We start from the raw sequence: 25,999 nt of genomic DNA, 5'->3' as shown, positions 1-25,999 counted from the left end.
CCCTGTTTCCCAGTCGTGACGGGATGTTCCCTGTTTCCCAGTCTGTGATGGGATGTCCCTGTTTCCCAGTCTGTGATGGGATGTCCCTGTTTCCCAGTGTGTGATGGGATGTTCCCGTTTCCCAGTGTGTGATGGGATGTTCCCGTTTCCCAGTGTGTGATGGGATGTTCCCTGTTTCCAGTCTGTGATGGGATGTTCCTGTTTCCCAGTGTGTGATGGGATGTTCCTGTTTCCCAGTGTGTGACAGGATGTTCCCGTTTCCCAGTCTGTGATGGGATGTTCCCTGTTTCCCAGTGTGTGATGGGATGTTCCTGTTTCCCAGTGTGTGATGGGATGTTCCCTGTTTCCCAGTCTGTGATGGGATGTTCCCTGTTTCCCAGTGTGTGACGGGATGTTCCTGTTTCCCAGTGTGTGATGGGATGTTCCCGTTTCCCAGTCTGTGATGGGATGTTCCCGTTTCCCAGTCTGTGATGGGATGTTCCTGTTTCCCAGTGTGTGACGGGATGTGACCCTGTTTCCAGTCTGTGATGGGATGTTCCTGTTTCCCAGTGTGTGATGGGATGTGCCCGTTTCCCAGTGTGTGATGGGATGTGACCCTGTTTCCCAGTGTGTGATGGGATGTTCCTGTTTCCCAGTGTGTGATGGGATGTGCCCTGTTTCCCAGTGTGTGATGGGATGTGCCCTGTTTCCCAGTGTGTGATGGGATGTGCCCTGTTTCCCAGTGTGTGACGGGATGTGACCCTGTTCCCGTGTGTTCCTTGCAGCAACGTGCCTAGCGTGGGGAGCCTGGCGGACCAGGACTACCTGCAGATGAGCACCCCCCAGATGAGCACCCCGGTGACCCTCAACAGCGCGGCCCCCGCCAGCAACAGCGGGGCGGGGGTGCTGCCGTCCCCCGCCACCCCCCGCTTCTCCGTGCCCACCCCGCGCACGCCCCGCACGCCCCGCACGCCCCGGGGCGGGGGCACCGCCAGCGGCCAGGGCTCCGTCAAGTACGACAGCACCGACCAGGGCTCCCCCGCCTCCACCCCCTCCACCACGCGGCCGCTCAACTCGGTGGAGCCGGGCACGGTGCAGCCCATCCCCGAGGCCCACAGCCTGTACGTCACCCTCATCCTCTCCGACTCCGTGCTCAACATCTTCAAGGACAGGAACTTCGACAGCTGCTGCGTCTGCGCCTGCAACATGAACATCAAGGGCGCCGACGTGGGGCTCTACATCCCGGACTCGTCCAACGAGGACCAGTACCGCTGCACCTGCGGCTTCAGCGCCATCATCAACCGCAAGCTGGGCTACAACTCCGGGCTCTTCATCGAGGACGAGCTCGACATCTTCGGCAAGACCTCGGACATCGGCCAGGCCGCGGAGCGGAGGCTGATGGTCTGTCAGAGCGGCCTGATGTCGCAGATGGGAGAGGGAGCCAGGAGGAGCCAGGAGCCCCCCATGAGCCTCCTGCTGCTCCTGCAGAACCAGCACACGCAGCCCTTCACGTCGCTGAGCTGCCTGGATTATATGTCCTCCAACAACCGGCAGGCGCTGCCCTGCACGAGCTGGAGCTACGACCGGCTGCAGGCCGACAGCAACGACTCCTGGGTGGAGTGTTTCAACGCCCTGGAGCAGGGCCGGCAGTACGTGGACAACCCCACGGGGGGCAAGGTGGACGAGGCCCTCGTACGAAGTGCCACCGTCCATTCCTGGCCTCACAGCAACGGTAGGGGCACAACCCACCCTTTGGCCCTGGAATTCGTTTGGATCTCGGCAGTCGTGACCCGCTTAACCTTTATGTGGGAAGTGACAGGCCTGAGAAAAAGCTAGAAATAAAGGAGAGTTCTGCAAGCTTTATAAATGATATCTGAAGTACCAATAATCTGGTTACATCTCAAGTACCAATAGTCCCGTTGTCCTCAGACTTTGTGGCCTAAATTGTGACAGAGTCTGTGTGGAAGTTCACAAATGTGAAGCAGAGAGGCAAAACAAATCCAGGTATTCGGGGGAAGGCAGGATTATGGCCCCTCATTTTTTGGAGTAGGGTAAAAGCAGTCAGCAGAAGAGAACTGCTCTGTACACGAGAGTTAGGGGGAAAAAGTGTCGAGGGAAAAATAATTATTTCATAATTAAATATTGCCTGTTTAAAGATGCTCTGACATCTTGTGAGCTGAGCCTGGCAACTGTAGCACTGAAAGGTGTGCAAAGGCTGTGGTGACAGCTTCACTGCAGCCGTGGTTTCAGAAAGCCCCACGTTAAATGCCCTTAGGTTATTAGAGCTGCCCAAATTCCACGGGCAGCGTGCAGAGCAGTAGGAAGGCACAATGCACAGAAAATGCTGTCCCCTCTGAAGGATTGTTGGTGTCCCTCCCTGAAGTGATGGTGCTCCTTGTCCTTGCAGTGCTGGACATCAGCATGCTCTCCTCCCAGGACGTGGTGCGCATGCTGCTCTCGCTCCAGCCCTTCCTCCAGGATGCCATCCAGAAGAAGAGAACGGGAAGGACCTGGGAGAACATCCAGCACGTGCAGGGACCACTCACCTGGCAGCAATTCCATAAGATGGCAGGACGGGGAACCTACGGTAGGTACACTGTGGGCCAGGCCAAGTTGGAATGAAAGCAGAGTTTCTTGGAAGTGGGTTCTTTTTTCTGGAAATGTGTTGGGAGGGGGCTCTTCATACAGCTTGGGATCGTGGGGGGCTCTTCACGTGGCTTTGTAGGGCCCTGAAAGGCATTTGAAGCACATCTCGAACAGCGTGGTGGAGGCTTTACCCTTCCAGGCTGAGGGACATTTACAGAGGGCACAAGGGGTGAGTGAGGCTCAGCCCCCATCTGAGTGTGGGGTTGGGCTCAGACTGAAGCAACTGGTGCAGGCACAACGTGAGCAGAGGGGGCTGCTAAAATCAGCCACAGCCCAACGGGGCTGTGTGAGCTGTGCAAGTCCACAAAACTCGGGGGTGCTTTCTCCACACAGGGGTTTCCTTGTTCTAAGGCTTCCCACAGTCTTAATAAGAAGTTTTGTTTTAATTATCTGTCTGTGACACCTCTGGGAAATCCAAATTACAAACCAGATTTTGCCATGTGCACCTTTGCAGAATAATGACTGACATTTAAACCTGTATTTCTTATTTCAGGCTCAACCAATGCAGCCTTGGTTAGTTTTTTCACTACAGCTTCATTTCCTCTCTGTTGGTATTTGATACGTTGGTGCTTTCCTTGGGGCTGGGACAACTGGGGGTGACTCACTGACTAAAGCTGTTGTGCTGGAGTACTTCTAATAATTTGTGACTTTAAGAGTTAGGATTTGCCAATTGTTACCAGAGAATAAAACCAAAATTCCCACAGAGTACAGAGCAGAGCCTTTGATGGAGAGTCAGTGAATTTTACTGAACTTTTTAATAAAGTTGAATTACAGTCTGCAGAAACTACTGGGTATATTTTTGCTTGACATTTTCAGCAATATATCTTCCCCTGAGCTCGGTGTCTGGGAGTCACCCTGTTACCCTGGATAATAATCCTCTCCATGGGGACAACAAGTGCTCAGAGCACATCCTGTGGAGAGGGGTGGGAGGCAATTTATGGAACTGTGATAACTTTGTGTGGTATTATGTACCTGGGAGTAAATGAGCCTGAGCTTTAGTAATTTTGCACAACCAGGTGGAGGTGGGTGAAGAACTGTAAGATCAGATTTTGTGTTTTCCTGTTATTACTTGTGACAGAACAGGAACTCCTGAGCTGTGGTTGTGGATGTGACAAAGGAAAACCAGGACATGAAGCCTCGGGAAGGGCAGTACCTGTATTCAGAGTACACTGGGAGATGTTTTATTGCAGCTTTCCAGGGAAGTCAGAGTGGTGCTTGGATCAGCTCCCTCCAGTTTTGACGACTGAACTTTGATTCTGTGACATTTCTCAAGGACAGATAAATCTCTTTTCCTTTGTGGAATATTTTTTTCCAAGAAGGGCCGTGTGAGAACATGGTTTATAGGGATGGCACACCCTTGACACACATTTCCACTCGATGATCAGACTTGCAGGAGACTCATCATGGCAAGGGATTAGCGATTCCCAGTTATTTTAACATTTCTTCTCTCTTTATTTTCCCTTGGAAGGCTCTGAGGAATCCCCGGAGCCTCTCCCGATCCCGACGTTACTCGTGGGCTATGACAAGGACTTCCTGACAATCTCTCCCTTCTCCTTGCCCTTCTGGGAGAGGCTCTTGCTGGACCCATACGGGGGCCATCGGGACGTCGCCTACATCGTGGTGTGTCCGGAAAACGAGGCCTTGCTCGACGGAGCCAAAACTTTCTTCAGGGACTTGAGCGCTGTATACGAGGTTGGAAACGGGAACCACGCTGAGTTATTGCTTCCCAAGTGTCACTTCTGCCCCAGTGCATGGTCACCGGGAGAAATCCGTGTTTGTTAAAGTAACAACTGTTTGAAGGAGGGTTTTCTCTCCTTTCGAGGGCTCTCCAGCAGCACTGAGTTACTCTGTGATTCTCTGGGTGGGTTGGGGTGTGTGTTGCCACCTGCTCTTTGCAGCACACAGAGGATGTGGCAGTGGCTTTAGTGCAGCTGCAGCCTCTCAGCCATGGCCCAACCAAGGCTAAAGAGCAAGGGGCAGACTCAGGAGCTGCTTTCTCATAACTGCTAAGCTGGACATAAAGCCATTCATTGTTTTAGCGTGCAGGTGCTGTAATCCCCAGTACCTGATTCCTTACAGGATCAACCAGTTTGGAAAAGCCCTCTGAGATCATCGAGTCCGACCTGTGACCCAACCCCACCGTGTCACCCAGCCCATGGCACTGATGCCACATCCAGTGTGTCCCTAAACACCCCCAGGGACTGTGGCTCCACCCCCTGGGCAGCCCATTCCAGTGTCTGATCACACTCTCTGGGAAGAGCTTCTTCCCAATGTCCAACCTAAACCTGCCCTGGCAGAGCTCAAGGCTGTGCCCTCTTGTCCTGCTGCTGGTTCCTGGGAGCAGAGCCCGACCCCCCCCGGCTCCCCCCTCCTGTCAGGGGGTTGCAGAGCCAGAAGGTCCCCCCTGAGCCTCCTTTGCTCCAAGCTGAGCCCCCCCAGCTCCCTCAGCTGCTCCTGCTGCTCCGGCCCCTTCCCAGCCTCGCTGCCCCCCTTTGCCCTTCTTTCAGCTCTGCTGTGACTGCAGTTCAATCCACAGTCAAACACAGCCTTTTTTTTAAGATCCATTTGTTGAGGCGTGTGCTGGGGACGAAGGGTTTAGGCTCCAACCAGGTGCCTGGCATCTCCCCACGAGCATTTCTTCTCCCTCCCCAGATGTGCAGGCTGGGCCAGCACAAGCCCATCTGCAAAGTGCTGCGTGACGGGATCCTGCGGGTGGGCAGGAGCGCGGCCCCCACGCTGCCCGAGGAGCTGGGCACGGAGTGGCTCACCCAGCCCTGGGGCTCCGAGGACGGGGACAATCATTCCAGGCTCAAACTCTACGCCCAGGTCTGCCGCCATCACCTCGGTGAGTCCCGGCCACGGCTGCTCGGGGGGCTGGGAGGGGTTTGCAGGAGGTGGAAATGAGGGGGGGGGTGTTCTTCAGGCACAGATTAACATCTAATTAAAAATTAAAAAGCTATTATCTTAATTTCCTAATCCTTCCGTGTTAAATTTGCCTCCTTCTTGTTGTTGTTTATCACCCTGGGGATCATGTCAGAGATTCAAAAGCCATTTCTTACCTCTTTAAAGCAGTCAGTTTGGTATAAGGTGTTTGTATATCATAAAGATCACAGAATGATGGAGTGGTTTGGGTTGGAAGGAACCTTAAAGCTCCTCTCGTTCCACTCCCTGCCATGGACAGGGCCACCTTCCACTATCCCAGGTTGCTCCAAGCCCTTGAGGCATCTGGCAGGGCAGCATTGGAACCTTCCCCCCTGGTGATTTACCACCTCTGAGAGTAAATAAATAAGAAATTTTCATTTATTACTTGTAAATAATCACTGCGATCTCTCTTTTTCTCATACTGAGGGGCAGAAATAACGATAATAAAGTTTGCCATTGTTTGCCTCAGACAAAAAGGACTTCCAGGCTTTCAGCCTGACAGAGATAACCTGTCCTAGACTGCAGAGCTGAGCACTGTGTAACACTGTTATTGCAACCCGGGCTGGGCAGAGATCGGGATGTGTCAATCACAGAGTCACAGAGCTCTGCAAAGTCAGCCCTGTTTTTAAGACATTTGATTCATATCAGTCAGAACTGAAGCTCTGAAGAGCGGATTCCAAAGCAAACATTTACAGTGGAAATCCATTGGCATTTGTATATTCTTAGAATATTCTGATAGCACAGAAAGCATTTTCTGACCTGCTGGTTGCTGCAGGTTCCTCTGATGGGACTGTCACTAACCCCCTCTCCTCTTCCCTTCCCTTCCAGCACCTTACTTAGCCACCCTGCAGCTGGACAGCAGCCTGCTGCTGCCCCCCAAGTACCCGACCCCTGCCCCAGCCAGCCAGGCCCAGGCAGCTCCCGGGAACGCCGGACCCGCTCCCTCCAACCCCTCCTGTCTCTCCGGGGCCACGGGCAGCTCCTTCAGCTCCACGCCCAGCGCCGGCACCACCAGCCTTCCCGCCGGGAGCACCTCCTCCTCTGGCTCCTCCGTGCCGCTGTCAGCGTCCTCTGCCACCCCCAGCACTGCCCCGATGCCGGGCAGCTCCTCCACGCCCGGGTTCAGCGGGAATGCCGGCCCCGGGCAGGGCGGTGCCGGGGCGGGCACGGCAGAGCGATCCCAGGGCAGTGTCCCCGCGGCCGACACGGAGCAGGGGCAGAGCCTGCCCCAGCAGCAGCAGGAGGGGCAGGAAGGGTAAGTGGCTCAAGTGCTCACAGTGCTCCTCGTTCCACCCACTGTCCTTTCCATCCTTTCCCAGAGCTCACAACCTTTAAGTCCCATGGAAAGGGGAGGCCCCTCTGGCAGGTGGGAGTGGAGCAGGGCCCATTCTGGGTGGTTTGTAGCAGTCCCTGATAAAGGGGAGTTGGAAAAACAACCCTCCCCTGTTTCTGTTACAACAGTCAAAGCCTGGTTCAGCTGCATGGATGTGGGTGTTGGATCCCTAGGATTCCCCACCTGGCCTGTCTTTGCAGCACCACCAGCACAGAGGGGTTCTCAGGTGCTGTGCCAAACCGTGTCAGGCACTGCAGGATATCCCATGGAGCTTGGATGCCTCTTGCTCCATCACACCTGTAATGTTGACAGATGCAAAGTGCAAGCCACAGATTACTTTTTTTTTCCTAATTTTCTTGCATTGCAGGTGTTGTTTTTCAGGCAGGTACACTGTGAGGTCAGGAAACAGGGTTGGAGTCCTGTTACTTTAAAATAAATTTCAGCAGCAGAACTCCTTTAAAGACTTCACTATGAACAGCCACCCATAAAACATAAAAATTAGGGAAAGGTTTTTTGACATTGTGTGTAAGTAACTTCCTGAGGGAACATGTTTTTCATTACTCTCATAATAATGCATATTGCTAATAGTCACGGTGTGTGTTGTGGAGTTCCTGTGTGTTGAGGGAAAAGCCCACATCCTGTTCTAGTGTGGGTTGTCCTTGAGACATCTGTTCACTGATCCCTGCAAAACACCCTCTGAGCAGCTGCAGCAGCTTCTGACAAAGTCTGAGCTGCTTTGATCACTTGCAGATGTTGAGTCTCCTGCTCATGGTTGGGGTTGGAGGAGCATTTTACCAAGTAAAAAATGTTCAGTTGCTCCTTCCATTACCACTGGAACCTTCCCTGTGCCTGAACAGGACTTCAGGCTCCATGAATATTGCTTTGTTGTGCTCGATTCCTCCCTCCACCTCGCCCAAAAGCAAACCCCAAACTGCACCAAAACCCAGGCAAGCACCTACATGAAAACTCACAGAGCTAATAGCAGTCAGCTCTTCCATAATCTTCAGACATAATCTGTTCTGATTGCATTAAATGAGATTATGTTAGACTCTGTGTATCTTTAATGCATAACTAAAACCAGGTATTTTGGGTTAGGAACTGCAGTGAGTAAAAGTCCCGCCTGTCGCTGTCGTCACGGGTTTTAGTTTTGCTTCTGGACACGAGGATTCCTCAGTACTTTCCTTTTCCCCCCCCACCTCAGCCCCTCAGAGTGTTCAGAAAAGCAGGACTGACCCTTGTTCCCGTGCCTGTCCCCTCTCTGTGTGTGTGTGTGTGTGTGTGTTTAGTGTCCCCGAGCGGGAGCGGATCGGGGTCCCCACGGAGCCGGAGGCGGCCGACAGCAACACCTACCCCCCTGCCGTGGTCATCTACATGGTGGACCCCTTCACCTACACTGCAGAGGAGGAGTCTGCCTCAGCCAACTTCTGGCTCCTGAGTCTCATGAGATGCTACACAGAAATGTTGGATAACTTGCCTGAGAACATGAGGAATTCTTTCATTCTCCAGGTAGCGCCGCCTTTCCCCCGCGTCCTCCCGGCCCCCCCGTCACAGCACGTCTGTGACACACGGGGCTGAAAGGTACAGGGGGGAGGTCACATGGGATATTTAGGTGACATTTAGGAATTATTTTCTTGGCAGTACAAGGTTATATATAAAAAAAACCCCTTGATTTTTGATGAGGAAAAATTTAAAGCAGCCCCAGTATCCCTGTGTCAGAGCTGTCTCCTGGTGCTTCCTGGAGAGGGATTGCAGTTATTTCAGTTGCAACTCGAGTTGCCATTGCCAAAAATGTCCAGTTGCTCCTTTGATTACTCTACATGTTGAGTTGTTTGCTGTTTATATTCCCTTGATTTATGCTGTTTAATCCAAAAGAAGTATGTGAAACCAGACATTTAATGCATAATATAACTATTGTACTGTTATTATCTGCTGCTTAAAAATAATTTACCATGTAACTTGACATATAATAATAGTTACTTACTCTGGAATTGCTTAGGAATTGAATTTGTGCAGCCAGAAGCAGCACTTGGCCTCTTGCCCAGCCTTGCCTGCATTGCCAGGGCTGCTCTGTGCCAGAGGCTGAATAACTGTGGGGAGAATGGGAGGCCAGAGGGCACAGGCTGTGCCTGTCCATGTGCAGCACTGCAGGAAGCAGTGTGGGAAGGGTTTCTGTGGGCCTCATTCAGGTGTGCTCACCTTGGCTCAGAAGTATTTCAAATTATGTGTATATATATATATATAAAAAAAAGAGAATTAGAAGTTCTTGTGATGTCCCATCGACACTGGATCTGAGGCTGGATCAGACAAGCAAGGGACTGACCCTTTTTCTCAGTATTGTTTGTTTTCTGGGCATTTACTGTTTACTCCTCAAAATAGTTGGCCAGTTTAAGTCAAAACAGCAGTTTTCTCTAAGTAAAGGGTAACTGATCTAGTTCCCAGCACCACATTCTCACAGCTGTACCACAGCACACCCAAATATGCAGTTACTTCAGAATAAATCCACCCCAAATGTTTGCAGCTTTATTGCAATTCCTATCCAGAGGGGAAAGCCCAGCTTCTGGAATTCCTGGGTAAAGCTGTCTTTTAAAAACACGCAGCCACATTTAGTAATAGAACGTGCTGCCAAAGTTCTCATGGTTCAAGCAAGAACCATAAAGTAGTAAAAGTTTTGTGATACTTAAATTTTATTACTACTGAAAATATTTGTTGAAAGAATCTGTTTGGGTCTTGCAGTGTTGGCTACAACAGAAATGTTTGCATTGACAGTTCCTGCTCTCACTGTAAAAGGAAAGATGCTTCCAGAGCCACGTGTGGGACTTGTGCAATAAAAACAGTACCTTAAAACAATCAGGTTACAGGGATTTAATTCTAATTTTAAAATGTAGCTGAACTGGAAACCTGATTTTTGTCATGCTTTGTTTACTTCTGTGCCATTTCTCCTTCCCGCTCTTGTTGTGCAGTTTGGGTCTTAACCACCAAACTCATCTCACAGGCTCTGGTGGCTCAGGCTCATCACAGGCTCATCTCCCTGTGGCTCTGGTTCTTGCTGGTTGAACATGTGAATTCACTGGTGCTGCTCCACGTGACTTAAATAAAGCTGAGCAGCAGCACGAGGTGGCTGAGCTTCCAATCATTACTGAGTTGAAAAGGAGAAACCACACAAATCACTGTAACAGCATCTTAACTGTGCTCTCTACACTCCTTGAGTGACACCACAGTGCCAATTCCCACGTGTCCAGCACACAGTTCCTGGCTCTGACCCCAAGCCATGGAGCCAAACCTGCCTGGACAGCAGAGACTGTGCAGCTCAGCCACCTGCAAACGGAGGTGTTGGTCACAAAAACAGTTTTTAAACAATTCAGGGCATTTTAATTGGGGTGTTTGATTTTGGACTGAGGATTAAAGAGGTTAAAATTCACTGTGTCAGTGCGATGGGAGCAGCAGTTGTGTCCCAGGGAGTGCAGGCAGTGCTGCAGCCATTCCTGCCCCAGGGATGCTCCCTGGCAGGAGCTGTGGTGCCAATAACGGGGTGTCACCGACTGTCCTGGGTGTTCAGTGACATGTGAGTCTGGTTTGATGTTCATGAGCAGCCCTTGGAAGCCTTTCAGTCCTGTTGATTGTGTGTCTGCCTTGCCCAGATTGTGCCTTGCCAGTACATGCTGCAGACAATGAAGGATGAGCAGGTTTTCTACATCCAGCACTTGAAGTCCCTGGCGTTCTCCGTGTACTGCCAGTGCAGGAGGCCCCTGCCCACCCAGATCCACATCAAGTCCCTCACGGGCTTTGGGCCAGCTGCCAGCATTGAGATGACCCTCAAAAACCCCGAGGTTGGTACTGGGGGCAAGGGAGTGAAAGGCTGCTGATAAACTGTGACCACTTTGCTCAGATATCAAAACAAGAGTAGAGAAAACACGGGCGGGAGCGTTTTTTTCAGGGTGCAGCAGACAATGATAATATAAAGGGAAATGACAAGCTAATGCTAAATAGAAAATAATAGGAAAAATGTCAGATTACTTGCTTTCAAAACATTTTGAGCTCCTGGTTTTGAGTCATAAAGTAAAAGGTTAAAGATCAGTGTGAAAGAAGAGAAAATGCACATCATTAGTGGGGTTTCCGAGTCATTCTGTGGTTTTAGTCTCTAGTGCTCCACCAAGAGTTTATGTCCAACCTGTATTTCTGTGCACATGTTTATGCATAGATATGAAATAAGTTCTTGTGCCTAATTACAGATGGTATATTAATTCCCTGAGGTAATGGAGAAATCCCCCTCTTTCCACGGGCTTGTCTTTCATCTGTTTTTTAAAGTGTAAATATTCAAACCTCGTTTCTGGAATTTCAGGGATTTCAAAAGAAGGATAATCCATCCTACTTTCTATGAATGTTTTGCATTCTTTGAAGGATAACATGAATATTTTATTTAGGTTTCATAGACAGTAAACACTTCAACACTTACCTTGGGATAAAGGCCTGCTTGTTGGGTTTGAAGCCTACTTGCAAAATCATCACAGACCCAACCTACTGGCACATTCCACTGCTCACAGGAATCCATAATGTCTCACTGGGAATTCCTGAGAGCAGCCTGACCTCAGGCACCTCCCCTTCACAGTCCCTCCTCTGCTTCCCTCAGAGGTGTCTGTTCAGCAGGGTGGATTTACAGCAGGTTACAACAGTCACACTTGAAGCTATTTAGGTGTGAGGGGAAGGGTAAAAAAATTGCAAGACTCCTCTGAGCATCTCCCTCCCTTGAACTGATGCTCCTGCTCTCCTGCCAGGCTGGGATAGTTCCACTCCTGCCAGGCTGGGATGGTTCTTTCAGGAAGGGACAGGAGCAGAAACACTGGACATCCCTTCCTGTCTCTGAGAAAACACCATCCCTTAATTTCCTCTGAGCTGATTAACTTGCACTTTGCATTTCATGTTTAATTTCCTGAAGATGCAAAAGACAGCAAAAAAAGGGAAAATGTTTTCATGAGCCACTTGCATTTAGCACAATTAATTAATCAAATCTACTCTACATGCATTTGCTCTCAGTCTGCACTGCAGACTCCCAAACTTTGCTGAAAAATTAAGGAAACACCCTGACTATTTCTTAATTATGGAGCATGTCTGGTCAGGCCCATCACATCTGTTCTCCACAGAGGAGTTAGAGAGCAAAGATGGCTTTGTGGGGACCATGTGGGAAGCAGCTTTGCAGAAGGAGACCTGGAAGTCCTGTTGGACACGGTGGGTGTGAGCCAGCCCTGTGCCCTTGGAGCAGGGCAGGGGCAGTGGGGCTGTGCTGGGGAGGTGCTGGTTCTCCTCTCCTCTGGCTCTGGGCTCCTCAGAACAACAAACATGGAGCAAATCCAGCCAAGGACCTCAAAGATGGTTAAGGAACAGGAGCATCTGACAGCTGAGGGGATTTAAACTCCTGCCTGTGTCAGAGGCTGCTCCAAGGACTGGTTTCATACCTGTACATAAAAAGAAGTCTTTAGATAAGGTTTGAATGCATCAGCTTTAACTACAGCAATGAATTATCTATAACCCTCCTTTTCCCAATCTCTCTCTTGGCTAGGAATGCCTTGAACTTATTTACTGTTTCACACTCGCCTCCCTCTGTACTCACTGCCAGTGTTTCTTGTGATAAATACTTTCTGATCTGTCTGCTGACGATCGCGTGCTCTCTGTTGCAGAGGCCCAGCCCCATCCAGCTGTACTCACCTCCTTTCATCCTGGCACCCATCAAAGACAAGCAGACAGAGCTGGGAGAGACCTTTGGGGAGGCCAGTCAGAAGTACAACGTGCTGTTTGTGGGGTACTGCCTGTCCCACGACCAGCGCTGGCTCCTGGCGTCCTGCACCGACCTGCACGGGGAGCTGCTGGAGACCTGCATCGTCAACATCGACGTGCCCAGCAGGTACTGCTGGCCCTGGCTGCCACGTGCCACCTCTGTCACATTGTCACCCCCCACACTCATCCCTTCCAGCCCTATTTCCTGCTAAGAGATCGTGATAGTGTCACAGTGATAATTTCAGTCGGCACTCTGATAATTTAGGATCTGCAGAGGAAGAAGTTGCTGAGTCACAGTTGTTTTACAGCTTGTTTTACAACTGTTTTACCTGCAACTCTTACCTTTAGGAACACCTGGTGTGTGGCTCAGCAGTTTGACACCTCTTGCGTGTCACTGCAGCAACAGTACTGGAAGCACACACATGGTTTTTTCCTATTATGAGCAGTAAAATTGTTAGAGATTGCACAGAACTGTAAGAACTCCTCAGAGGGTAAGCAGTGACAGAATTACAGAGAACAGAAATCTTGTCCCTGATTCTCTTCTCATTGGTTTTTTCCCTTCCTCAACGTGCAGGTCGAGGAGGAGCAAGTTGTCTGCCCGGAAGATCGGGCTGCAGAAGCTCTGGGAATGGTGCATTGGAATTGTCCAGATGACATCCCTGCCCTGGAGGGTCGTCATCGGGCGGCTGGGCCGGCTGGGCCACGGGGAGCTGAAAGGTGGGCAATGGCAGAGGGGCTCAGAACTGACCTGTGAAACTAAAACACTGAGAGTGATCATCACAGAACCAGAGGATCCTTTGGGTTGGAAAAGCCCTCTGAGAGCATCGAGTCCAACTGTTCCCCCAGCACTTCCAAGGCCACCACTGTCCCAAATGTTCAAGTGCCACATCCACAGGGCTTTTGAGCACTCCAGGGGTGGGGACTCAGCCATTCCTCACAGCTTTACATCACCTGCACTCTGCCATCACGTAGTGAACCAGATTGAGTGTATTTAGCTTAACCTTCCAGAGTCCTGTCTCTCTGCTTCTTAAAACAGTGACTTTACAACAAGTTAAACAAGATGCACCAAGTTCTGTCACAGACAGGATAAGCTGTTGCTTATTGTGATGGACTTTACTGAGGGTAAACCTGGTTGGGAAGGCAGATACCCAGCCTGGCCAGGCTGTCTCCTCAGAAGTTTATGATAATCTACACCAGGGCTGCCAAAGCCTTTCCTCTCCCTTTGTCCCCCACCCCGTTGTTGTCTTCACATCAATGCCCCCTTCACCAGGTGGATGTGAGTGTGAAGTACCTGGCAGAAAAATCACCATGATCCTCCAAACTGGTGTCTCCTGGGCTGTAGCAGCATGGCTTGCAGGGGAGCAGGCTGCAGTCCTACCCTGGCACTGAACTCCTGCACTGGCTTGCACAAACACTTTACCTGTTTGTACCCTGGCTTTGACATTAGTCCCTGCAGGATCTGCAGTGTCCTTCCAAGCCATGGACCTTGTCACACGTTAGGAAAGCTCTGATCAACAGTTATCGTGACACAGAAACACAGACAGGATTCCACTCTGATTCCTCGACTTAAACAGCACTAAACAAACACAAAAATCTTGCAAAAAGAGTTACTGAACAAAGGGAAACTGCCACAGAACAAAATAAAACACTGCAGGAGGTGTCTGAGCACCCAGTGTGCAGGGCCAGACCCCTGGTGTGCAGGGGAGACACTCCGGGGGAGTTCGGGGCCGGGGAAATGGAAGTGTTCTGAGTGTTCTGCTGTTCTCAGGGGAGTGCTGGCTCTGTCAGCTCCCCATTCCCTCTGTCCTACCATGCTGCTCTTTCCTTGCAGACTGGAGCATCCTCCTGGGGGAGTGTTCCCTGCAGACAATCAGCAAGCAGCTCAAGGAGGTTTGCCGCATGTGCGGCATCTCGGCGGCAGATTCCCCGTCCATCCTCAGTGCCTGCCTGGTCGCCATGGAGCCACAGGGCTCCTTCGTGGTCATGCCAGGTATGTTTGTCCAGCTGCTGCCATGCCAGGGAATCTGGGCTTTGATCTCATCACAGAAGCACAGTAATCTTGGGATTGCTGTGAGGGCCTTGACTGGCGTGGCGACGTGGGGCAGAAAATAGGCTGAGCCAGCAGAATTCCCTAAAATACCATGGAGAGATGCTACCCTGGGAGTGCAGGCTCCTGGGGGGAGACTGATGCCTTAAAATCTACATTGTATAAGGTTCTTAGTGACAAGATGACTGTTGAACTGCTGACCTTTTCCCTGGGTCCAGGCAGCCCCATTCCTACGGGCTGGAAGGTGACGCTCCCAACGCCCTCGTGCACGGAGGAGTCTGCAGTGGGAAAGAGAAGGAGCCTCTGGAAAGGGGAATATGAGTAAACCCACTTGCCTCCTCATGTGCTGGAGTTATTTAGAGAGTTCACTCATAGCAGTAGCCCACGGGGTTAAGTTGAAATCAAATTAAATATTGAGATTCCCTTTACTTACTATATTACCTAAGCACATAATTTTTAATGGATGTGATGCCATCCCCTTAACATATCCTTACAAACCACTCTGGGCTTTTTCACACTTAGAAAGAAGAGATTAGTACATGGAACAGAATTAACTGAGCTTGAAAATTCCTTATCAAGTTGAATATTTTGAAAATCTTAAAGCAGAGGGTTTGTAACATGAGAAAATAGAGGGCAAGTGAGGCTTTTTACTTATCACCCAAAGTGGGGTATATTTCATAATTATATAGAGGGTGTGAAAAATCAATTTGACTTCTCATTTAGCAAGTAAATATTTGATCAAGGGGCAGCAGAATGACAGGAAAGGTGGGGCTGAGCACTCTGTGCAACTGGTGATCGGAGTTTTAAGCTCTTACAGCAATTTATTCTTTTGAAGATCAGGCCCTTTAAATGTGTGTATGAGCTTGCAAGCCAGGTGGGATGGACAGGACTGTGACTAACCCAGCCCATGTATTTGGGAGGGGATGCACCTTGAGGTCTGTGCTGTCTGTGCCCTGGCAGATGCTGTCACCATGGGCTCCGTGTTCGGCCGGAGCACGGCGCTGAACCTGCAGTCGTCCCAGCTCAACACCCCCCAGGACGCCTCCTGCACACACATCCTGGTGTTCCCAACCTCTGCCACCATCCAGGTGGCACCAGCAAATTACCCCAACGAGGATGGGTTCAGCCCCACAAACGGTGAGTGGCACTGGGGGGGTGAGAGGGGCCTTTCCAGAACCTCAGCAGAGCTGCACCAAGTGGGAATAAACCCCCACGGAGCCCACAGCACCCAGCTGGATTCAGGGTGAGCCACACAGGGCTTTGTAGGTAGAGGGTAACACACTGTGCTCCCCCTGAGTCTGCTTTCAGATAATCACACTGATTTATTCCCAAAGGGATGTGGCCCAACCATGGCACAGACTAGACAATGCTTTTTCTGGTTGTTGTGGCTGGGTCAGACCAGCTTGTTTCCCAGCAGTGCACAGAGCTGGGAGGAAGGAGGCACTTGTAGAATTTTAGTCTCCCTGTAAAATAGGTAAAGTAGCCCAACCTGAGACTCCCTGATGCCCCCAGAGTGCTTTTACACACACATTGAGCCCTGCAGTTTGTGCCAGCAAGACTCTGCTTAATACTTGATATCGAATGAGCATTTTGCTGCTTTGTCACAAATCCTTTAAATGATTGCAAAGAAATTTAGTCCAAGAGTCCCTGCAAACAGGTACAGTAGGAGTATTCAGTGAGGAGGGCAGGCCCACAGCTTTAAGGAAAGGGTGTGCTCTGATCTGTTCCTGCTGGAATGTCAGAGGGCCCCATGGAGGGAAGTTGCCCCTCTCAATCCCTGTCCCTTGGAGGGATCCCCCCAGTGCTGTGCTGACAAACATTAACCTGGGTTAACCTGCCCTTTAGTGCTGCACATGCTAATTAGAGTCAGGTACAAGAACTGGCCTTTTCCAAAATGGTGTTAAATTTAATTTTCTTAACTCTGTCCTGCTTAATGATTAAGCTGCTTCCTATGCCATTAGGCAGCTCATTTATGCTTTGGAGGTGAAGCAGAGCATGACATGAGCTCTGCTTTGTTTGCTGAGGCTGGAGGACACAAGTTCATAAACCTCAGTTAAGTCACTGCCCTGGCAATCCAGAGGTTCTCCTCAGGAGATGAAGGAAAACAACCACCTGCCTGTTTCAGTACTGGGACTTCAGGTGAAATTAGTTCTGGACACACATCCTTTTCCATTTTATGTGGAGTAAATTCCTCTTTATCAAGAGAAATTGTTATTTATTATGATATGCATGACTTCTGTTTAAGGCTTCATATTTTAATATAAATTTGGTTGCAATTCTAATTAATCCAGTTAATTTAGACAACTCCCACTATCCCTTTCTGCCCCCTATAACGTATTTGAAATGTCATTATACACTTTAAATATCCCTGCCTGCTGAGAAATCTGGGTACGAAATCCCCCTCTAGCCCACACTGTGCTGGCTGTAATTCCTTGCTCCATGTTTCTGGTGCCTCATCCTTCCCTCCCATAACTTACTCATGGCATTGTAACCCATGTGCAAGTGCCTGAGTAGTGAATGCACTTCTCAGAGCAGCAAAGAGCCCTTCCCAGGTTAAACCAGCCAGCTGGATAATGCAGCTGGATGGGATTCCTGGGATGGGAGTAGGATGTGAAAAGCTGTGTTGTGGGGAATCCTGGTGCAGCATGTGAAAGAATCCCCAAGTCCACGTGAGGGGGAGCAGCCTTGCTGCTCGGGGGCTCTGGGGCAGTTTCCTGGGAGCTGCCAGGGCTGTTCCCAGAGTTGGGACGAACATTCCCAAGGGCTGAGGAGCAGCACCTGCCCAGGTGACACTCAGGGCTCTGTTTAATGGATCTCAGGGTTTGTTGCTGGGTTTCTGTGAGCAGCTGCAGAGAGGTGCCCCTGTTCCAAAGTTCAGCCTGGATTTGCTGGAGCTGGTGCAGCAGGATTTCTGTTCCCTGCACGGCCACTGCTCAAATTCATTATCTCAACACTCCTCTGCCAACTTTCCCTTTCAAGTCTCTGCGGTTACAGTCAAAGGTTCTGAGGAGGATTAAACAGTGAAGTGTTTATCTCTGCTTTCATCTACCTGGAGAGTATGTAAGAGAAAAAAGGGAATGATCATAAATTAAAGGGAATGGTAATAAATTACAAAAATGTCTCGGAAAAAAAGAGAGTGCAGCACGTTGGAAATGATTTTCCTTTCTTTTCTTTTTCAGATGACATGTTTGACCTCCCATTCCCAGATGACATGGACAATGACATTAGAATTTTAATAACAGGGAATCTTCACTCTTCACCAAATTCCTCCCCAGTTCCTTCCCCTGGATCACCATCTGGCACTGGAGTGGGATCTCACTACCATCACAGCAGGGTAAGGCTGGAGCACCGTGGGGCACCTGCTGCTTAAAATGAAACACGAAGAAAGACCCAAATCCTCCAACAAAATCACTCCTTCCTGTAGGTTCTCACACATAATTAGGTCAAGAGCCAGCAAAAATCAGGTTAACACTGAAGGTGCTGGTTCAGTCCTGCTGGAGAAGGGGCTCTGCAGTGACTGTTTGCATCTCCCACGTTAATTGTTGGTGTAGAAGGTAACTGAGAGGAAGAGAGGAGGAGGAGAGAGAGGCTTTATTTCTGTGTGGCAGAGCCATAGCTGATGACCTGCATAAATCCAATCTGTTCTCCTCCATTCCTTTCTGGACAGTCACTCAGAATGTCCCTGGCACAAAGTGACAAGTCTCTGAGAGAAAGGAAGCAATGACAGCCCTGTTCCCAGGGATTTCTGGGAGGCAAGAAGGGAGATAATTCTCCCAGTGATGAAACCCTACCCATGGAAACCCCACAGGTGCTGGATGGTTATGCAAATGTTGTTTTCTTAGGAATATTTAGCCCAGAGCACATAGTGTTTGTAAGTAATTTTTGTTTGAAGTGGCTTTTATAAAGTCAGTTCCAACATCAGTGATCACTTAAAATGCAAATTATTTGTGGTAATTCAAGGTATTTTTTTGAATTGGCTTTTGCATAACTTAGATCAGGTTTAATGGAACTCTCACTCCTGCATTTAATTGTGTAAGACTGAGCTGTTCTCTTAAAATGGTTTCCATCACAATTAGGTAGAAGTTTGATGCTTCATAATTTCCTTTGGAGAAGTTTTATTCCAAAAGTAGCGCATTAAAAGCAGTAGCATATTACTTCTTTATTAAATAATACAGTATTTTATTACAGAAACAGCCCAACTTTTATACCAGAAACAGAGAACCCCCTGCATTTAAAAGTTCTGGGTTAGTGATCTGAGTAATTTCCTTGGATGTGGATCTGGACTATCAGTGGTGGCTTTAAAGTCTCAGGGGAGACTGTAAATGTGGTAGGAGAGGAAGTGCAGAGCAGGTACTGAGAGGAGGTGTAGGTACAACCCAGACACTCCCCCTGACTGGTGCTGCTCATCCAGCCTGTGCCAGAGCCCAGCATTCCCACCTGTGGATGGGGTGTCCTGAGACAGGAATTCCCACTCCCTGAACACGACTGGCTAAATGGTGGCAGTGTCACCCCCTGGAAGGACAGTGTCCTGGCTGTATTCTCCTGACAGCCTCTGCCAAAATGCCTCAGTGGCAGCTGAGCCCAGAGTGTGAGGGAGAAGGGGCTCCTGCCTCAGCCTCAGAAGTGCTGACCCTGTTTTGTGAGCTCAGACCACAGCACTTTGTGCTGATGGTGCAGCTCCCCCTCCAGAGGGAAGGGCCGGGGCTGGCCCTGGTTACTGCAGGCTGGGATGGGGGCAGATGAAAGGTTCTGAGTTCTGTGACCAAACCCTGCAGCCAGAAATCCCAGCCCCTCACTCAGGGCACTTCCTTCTCCTCAGTTCACTCTGCAGTGTCTGTTCTGTAGCACTTCCACAAACACCTTTACAGGACTCACTCCCCACGGAGCTGCTCAGGAGCAGCCCTGGGAGTTAATGGCCAGGAGAGACCTGGACAGAGTAATTCAAATTAACCATTAACACAGGCCTGGTAATTGCAGTGTAATTCTGTTTTTAACCAAGCCCAGCGTGTGATCAGCCCCTCGTGGGGCGGGAGGTCAGGCCTGTCCCTGTGTCCCATAATTGATGGCTGTGCCCAGGCCAGGCTGAGCCTGCTCCAGGCTCCATGGAATGCTTGCCTTCCTGGGATTCCTGACCAGGACCTGCAGTGAAGGGTTTGAGATTAAGCTGCTTTCTGTGCAGGGGAATATTTTAGGGGTTTTTTTAACCTATTGACATAAAAGGTATTTATGGATTAAGTGAGCTGCACTCCCAGTTCTGCAGGGATAAATTACAAGCTAAAACACTTTGCAGGCATCTTTCGGGTTTTTCCTCTATGAAATAAAAGTAAAATAAGAAAGGGTGTTTCCAAAATATGTGTTCCAAACACATTTAAAATAGTAATATGCTGTGGAATGGGCTGGCAGGCACCTTCTGATGGCTCAGGAGATCCCTGTGGATCATGACAGCTCAGGATATGTGTACACACACACACAGGACAGCTTCCACCAAGCACTGCTGTCCCACAGCCTTGGGAATGGAAGGCTCATCTGGTATGGAAAGGTTCATCTGGGCTTTACTGCACAGAAGTAAAAGCACAAACACACTTGCTGACAGGGAGCGACTCAGAGTCTGAAGAAATTAGTTTTACAGCCCATTTCTTGTTGTTTAACTCTCTCCTCTCCAAGTAACTCTTTGGTCCATATAAAACAACATGAGTAACTAACACTGCAAAGATGGAGTCTATATATAAATGAATAAGTGACATAAGTGCAAAAGCAGGACATATTTTCCTCTCTCTTCCCCTACCTGGCAATACAAATGTAATCCAAGCACAGTAACTGCTGTGCAAGGGGCCAGAGCCAGGAGCAGAAGTGCAGCAGTTTTTTCCAAAGCCATCACTGCAACTCCCTGGAAAAGCAACACAACCAACCTTACCCAGCTGCAGATCCTCTGTTCTCCCACGCTGGAGTGTGGCACATCCTTCCAGGGCTGGAGGCAGGAAGATGTGCAGTGCAAACTGCTGGTGGGATGTGCAGAGGAAAAGCCTGTGAGGGTTTCTAGAGCCCAGTCCCACACTGGTCTGCTCTCCACGGGCACTCAGGGAGCTGTTCAGAGTCACAGCCAGAGCCTGGTACCTCTGAGTGACTCTGTAGCATCAAATTCCACGTTCTCCATCCAGTTCAGGAGGTTGGTGTTGCTGTTTGGGAATCTGCAGTGCTGCTGGAGCATCAGCCTGGAGAACCAACTGCAGGGGGGAAAAGGGGTTAGACAACTTAGAGCAAGATTCATGAATGACTAAAGGGTGGCTCATTAATCATAAGACAGTAATTAGCAAACAAAACCACTGTTACTGGAGTGGGATGTAATGACCTAAACCAACAGAGCTGCCTTTCCAACTCCTCTTTCAGAGCCAGGGGGAACGTCTCCTGTCCAGGGAAGCCCCCGAAGAGCTGAAGCAGCAGCCTCTGGCCCTGGGATACTTCGTGTCGACTGCCAAAGCTGAGAACCTTCCACAGTGGTTCTGGTCCTCCTGCCCTCAGGCACAGAACCAGTGTCCCCTCTTCCTGAAGGTCTGTCCTGCTCCACAGAGCACTTAGTGTCCATTGCTATTTCCCTGCTGGTACAGCTTGCACATTGGAGACTGGGGTGTCAGGGTGAGCCTGAGACCTCCCCCCAGAACTTGTGAGGTGCCCACAGCAGACCTGGTTCAGCTGCTGGAGATCCACTGAGCCCTGGGCAGTCTCCTGCAGCTTCTTGTGTGAATGAATCATAAAATGTGAGCTGGTGAAAAGCAGGGGGAAAATGTGTCCTGAATGGCATCACATTCAAACAACATATAGACTGATAAAGTTAATACCTCTTTTTGATCCACTCCCAGCTTAATTAAGAAATCCTAAACATCTTTTGAAGTCTCTTAACTAAATTTTTTCCTCAGGCAAACAAAGCCATTCCAGGGCTGATGTGAGCAATGACCCACAGTCACCATGGCAGGCTGGGGCTCAGGCAGCACCTCATGGGCAGAGCACTGAGCCTTGGGCCTTCCACAGAGCCTTGGTCCTTATATAGAGCCTTGGGCCTTATATAGAGCCTTGGGCCTTCCCCTGAGCCTTGGGCCTGATACTGAACCTTGGGCCTTACACAGAGCCTTGGTCCTCACACTCTGCCCTTTATGGACACACGTCCCTCAAGAGTGTGCATTTCTTTAAACCCACACAAGGGAGATGTCAAAATAATATGAAAAATAAACCACCCTGGTTTTGGAGCTAGAGATGAAGTTTTATGTTTTTATGCCCTGCTGCTGGGAGAGCCGGGAGACTCAGCGTGGTTTGTTACTGAAACTCCAAAAGAACCACTGGCACAGCCCAAGGGTTCCCCTCATCTCTTCCTCCCTGACTAACATGCAGAACAGAATTCAGTGTTCTTTTTTTAAAGATCCTTGATTTCAGTCAAAAAGAGAAGTTTATTAAAAAAGTAACCATTAACTTGGAAATACACGTGGCTGTGGTGTGTCCAACCCAGAACTGCCAACTTGCTGCTGTCCTGAGGTGATCCAGAATGGATCTGTTCCCTGGGAATCTTGAGCAGAACCTGCCATATGAGGATTAACTTTTGCTTTCTCCCTCTGCACAGGCCTCACTGCATCACCACATCTCTGTAGCGCAGACAGACGAGCTCCTACCTGCCAGAAATTCTCAGCGAGTTCCTCACCCCCTTGACTCTAAAACTACATCAGATGTCTTGAGGTAACACCTTTTAGGTTCTGCATTTCCTCCCTAAAGGTTTGGGCACTGAGTTCAGGGGTTTCAGAGGGATCTTTCCAACCTGGCAAAGTTATTTGTGGGTTCTATCAGCAGTTTATAACTGTGCTGTGCCCTACGTGTGTCTGTGGGCAGTGGGGCATCTGCTCCAGCTGCTGCCTCCTTCCCCCCCAGGGCAGGGCTTTGAGGGGGAATTCAATGGGTTTCCTGCCCCTGTGCACAACAATCCAAAGGAAACTCAGAGGCAGCTCAGCCTCACCAAGGAGACCTTGGTTTGCCTCCCACAGATTGTCCTGTTCACTCAGGGTCCAATCTGGGCTGTGCCAGTGATTATTTTTACTCACCCAACCAAATGGATTTATAGGAGATAAAAGTACCCTCCTGGTACCACTATTGTAGGAATTGAGATGTAAAGGAGACATTGCTCCTGAATTAATACAGAGAGGATGCTGGGTTGTTCAGGATAACCAGAGGCCTGTTTGCCTCCAGGTCTGTGTTGTGAGAGCACACAGTGCAGGACACACCAGGGAGCAAACAGAGTATCAGCAGGGAGCAGGAAGAGTAATCTAATTTGGGAAACTGGTGGTGTATTATTCCAGAAGATCTGAATTTGCACCCTCTTAGAGGACTGAGCTCTCACAGCTGTCTTGGGGTATTGAGGATGCAGTGAGTGCATAGGGAGGGGATGAGATGCAGTGTAAGTTACAAGAGGAGAAAGTCTAATCAGACACAGGATCCCAGGAACAGGGTGATCAAAAACTGGCACAGGTTGCCCAGAGAGGCTGTGGAACACCTTAGAGGTGCTCAAGCCTCAGGGCTTTGAAGACAGTGGCATTGGAACCTCTTTGAGTCCACCCTCTCTAGCTGGGGAGGCCCTGCATTCCAGTTTGGTTCCGGTTCAGACATTGCAAAACGGAAAACTCTGCTTCCCCTGCTTCCCAGTGAGGTTCCTACTTTGCCAGCCCCCCCGGCAGTGCTGTCAGAGGTCCCTGTGGGTCAGTGTGGCCGGGCTGAGCAGTGCTGTGTGCCCCCAGGTTCGTGCTGGAGCAGTACAACGCGCTGTCCTGGCTCACGTGTAACCCGGCCACCCAGGACCGCAGCTCCTGCCTGCCCGTGCACTTCGTGGTGCTCACCCAGCTCTACAACGCCATCATGAACATCCTCTGAGAGACACAAAGCACTTCTTCTTCCTCTGGCTTCGGCCCCCCTCGGCCTGACAAACGTGCCACAGCCTGCAAACCCCACGGTTCCGCTTCTCTTCAGCCCGGTCCCGTGCTGTGCTTCTGTCCCCCCACAGCCCCCGTGGATCCCGCAGTGCTCGGAACTGAACCCCCATCGGCACCTCCGGCAGCTTCGGTCCAAAATCTGGGAACATCCAAGAACAGTGAACACAGAGTAACCTCAAGCCAGTGTTAGTTTGGTGGCCCAGTAACTACTGGTCGGTGTGTGATTATTTTTTTTACTATTTTATTTTTTTAAGGAAGACTACAGGATCTTTTTTTTTGCATTAGGAACTGAGACACAACCGAGAGCAGGCTCGGCCCTGCCAGCAAAACCACCTCGTAGTGACCAGTTGGGGTGTTTTGTTGTTTGATCTTCGTAAACTGGGACTTTGCAGGAGGAAAAAAAAAAACCACGACCACAAAACCACACAGTTGTAGTCTCGTATAAATATTGGAGTTTTCTGTCTACCTGGAGTTCCTGTCAGAGTGGATCGGGATGAATGCATGCATTTGTTACCTGTCCATGTAGATATGAATGGTCTGGAGATACTTTATTTATTTTTAGGTTCGGGGAGGGATTAAATTATAAAGGACCAGGAACAGTAGAATATCTTCAAAATCCAGCTCCGTTCCACTGTGGGGTTATTTATCTACAGACCTCTCACTCTTCTGCCCTAGAAATCAAAAGTGAAGCTCTTCACAAGCCGTGTCCAAGCTGGGAAGGGAAGGATATATTGCATTTTCAGGAATTCTCACCTGGGTTTAGCCTGGTTAAAGCAAGGAATGGCCAGTGTTCAATGAAGGAAAACACTACCTAAGGGAGAAGAGTGAGAGAGAGGTAGGGAGGAAAAATACTTTAAAGCCCAGCGTGAGGGCGAGTGGAAAGTGGTAAATTAATCTGTCGTAGAGCTCTGATTGAGATACATTTCCAGTAAATTTAGTGATGCCAGAAAGCTATTTACTGCAAGCCAGGTCGCCCTGGAATTCTGGGCACACTCGTCCATGTACATATCCAAAAATACGATTTTTTGTTTTTTTTTGTTTACACTAAATCAGTTGCAAACCTGGTGTATTTTTTTCTGACTATAGGAATATTATTTCAAAGAAATAATGTTTAAAAAAACCAACCAACCAAACAAAAAGTTGTATGGTTAAATTAGTACTTGAAAAAGCGACACCAACCGTGGTGGCAAAGCAGCTCCGCTCAGTGGGACGCTGGGAAGGGATTTTATGGCTCCTTCATTCCAGGCTCCGAGGGGTTGGGCAGTTCCAGCCCCGTTTTCCTCGTGTTTGGGGGTGCACTGGGCAGGGGTTGGGTCACTTTGGTCAGGCTGAGTGACCTTCTGACCTGTCCAGGGAGAAAAAAAAAAAACAAAAAACCACCGAGTTTGAAAAAAAGTTCTTCCAAAAAAAAAAAAAAAAAGACTTTTCGTGTGTTCTGGTTAAAAATAATAATAATAATTAAAAAAAAGAAAAAAAAATTAAAAAAAATGAAATTCTATGGTTTTAAAAAGTATTTTTCTTGAGATGATGTAACATTTAAAACAAATTCTATAAAATAATTAAAAAAAAAAAAGAAAAAAAAGAATTGCTTGTGTAATGAGAAGGTGGAGGCAGAGGAGGAGCCTGTAAATGGATTATTTCCTTCTCTGCACACACCTCCACGTGGGTATCGTATCCTCTTTGCAATGTATAGGTTAAAAAAAAAAAATCTGATATCAAACCATTTGTATCTAATGTGTACAGTGTAAAATTGACTTTAAAAATATTGCAGTACTATTTTTTCTTAATCAGAAAAGAAAATTCTCAAGGCCTTTTGAAGAGCATAAAAAGATGAAGATTGTAAACTTGTATAAAAAAAAAAAATTTAACTTGGGGAGGAAAAAAATGTAAAGTAGACATTTGTAATCTTTTACCATTTGGGGGTTATTTGTTCCCAGGATTCATCTGAACTTTGGATTATTATTTTGTTTATTGTTTTTAAATGGGCCGTTTTTATCCAGGGGCGTTTCTTCCCCACAAACCTGGTTCTAAGCAAAAATTAGAAATAAAAAAAAAAAAAAAAGGGCAGCAAGGAGTAGTTTTCATCTGGTGTCTTTTATTTAATTTTTTTAAGTTAAGAGAAGCTGGTGACATATTTATACGTTTTTGTGCAAAATAAATGAATGGCAATAGATTTTAAAGAAAAAAAAATCTTATGTACTTCAGTGTGAAAAGTTCTGTATAATATTTCCCTTAAATATGCATTATTTTACTTGTGAGTTTTTTACTGAATTAATCTGAAATGTACAAGCCCTGGCTTTCCTACAGAGTGAAGAAACTTATTTTATTTTTTCTTTTTTT

At 48.8% G+C, this 25,999-nt stretch overlaps 1 protein-coding gene and 1 long non-coding RNA gene across 3 annotated transcripts in view; one reads left to right on the top strand and one right to left on the bottom strand.

The window, feature by feature from the left end:
* MED13L (mediator complex subunit 13L) overlaps window positions 1-24,992 on the top strand; it is a 176,667-nt gene extending 151,675 nt beyond the window's left edge. The window contains exons 17-31 of the mRNA XM_039382852.1: window positions 765-1,711; window positions 2,387-2,566; window positions 4,094-4,317; window positions 5,278-5,470; window positions 6,376-6,802; window positions 8,167-8,386; window positions 10,519-10,707; window positions 12,553-12,776; window positions 13,224-13,366; window positions 14,481-14,639; window positions 15,657-15,833; window positions 17,876-18,030; window positions 21,084-21,245; window positions 22,306-22,418; window positions 23,468-24,992. Coding sequence (XP_039238786.1) covers window positions 765-1,711; window positions 2,387-2,566; window positions 4,094-4,317; window positions 5,278-5,470; window positions 6,376-6,802; window positions 8,167-8,386; window positions 10,519-10,707; window positions 12,553-12,776; window positions 13,224-13,366; window positions 14,481-14,639; window positions 15,657-15,833; window positions 17,876-18,030; window positions 21,084-21,245; window positions 22,306-22,418; window positions 23,468-23,600 — 3,646 coding nt within the window. The 3' untranslated portion in view covers window positions 23,601-24,992. The remainder of the gene's footprint in view (window positions 1-764; window positions 1,712-2,386; window positions 2,567-4,093; window positions 4,318-5,277; window positions 5,471-6,375; window positions 6,803-8,166; window positions 8,387-10,518; window positions 10,708-12,552; window positions 12,777-13,223; window positions 13,367-14,480; window positions 14,640-15,656; window positions 15,834-17,875; window positions 18,031-21,083; window positions 21,246-22,305; window positions 22,419-23,467) is intronic.
* LOC120323558 overlaps window positions 18,835-25,999 on the bottom strand; it is a 60,145-nt gene continuing 52,980 nt past the window's right edge. For both annotated transcript variants that reach the window (XR_005564107.1, XR_005564108.1), the window contains exons 4-5: window positions 24,839-25,004; window positions 18,835-20,920 (exon numbers count right to left, since the gene is read on the bottom strand). This is a non-coding gene — a long non-coding RNA (uncharacterized LOC120323558). The remainder of the gene's footprint in view (window positions 20,921-24,838; window positions 25,005-25,999) is intronic.

The sequence above is a fragment of the Pipra filicauda genome, unplaced genomic scaffold (genome assembly GCF_003945595.2).
Source record: "Pipra filicauda isolate LSUMZ 115617 unplaced genomic scaffold, ASM394559v2 scaffold286_size1242794_pilon, whole genome shotgun sequence".
Lineage (NCBI taxonomy): Eukaryota > Metazoa > Chordata > Aves > Passeriformes > Pipridae > Pipra > Pipra filicauda.
Note: the sequence above shows the minus strand (reverse complement) of the source record. Positions and strands in the feature narration are given on the sequence as shown.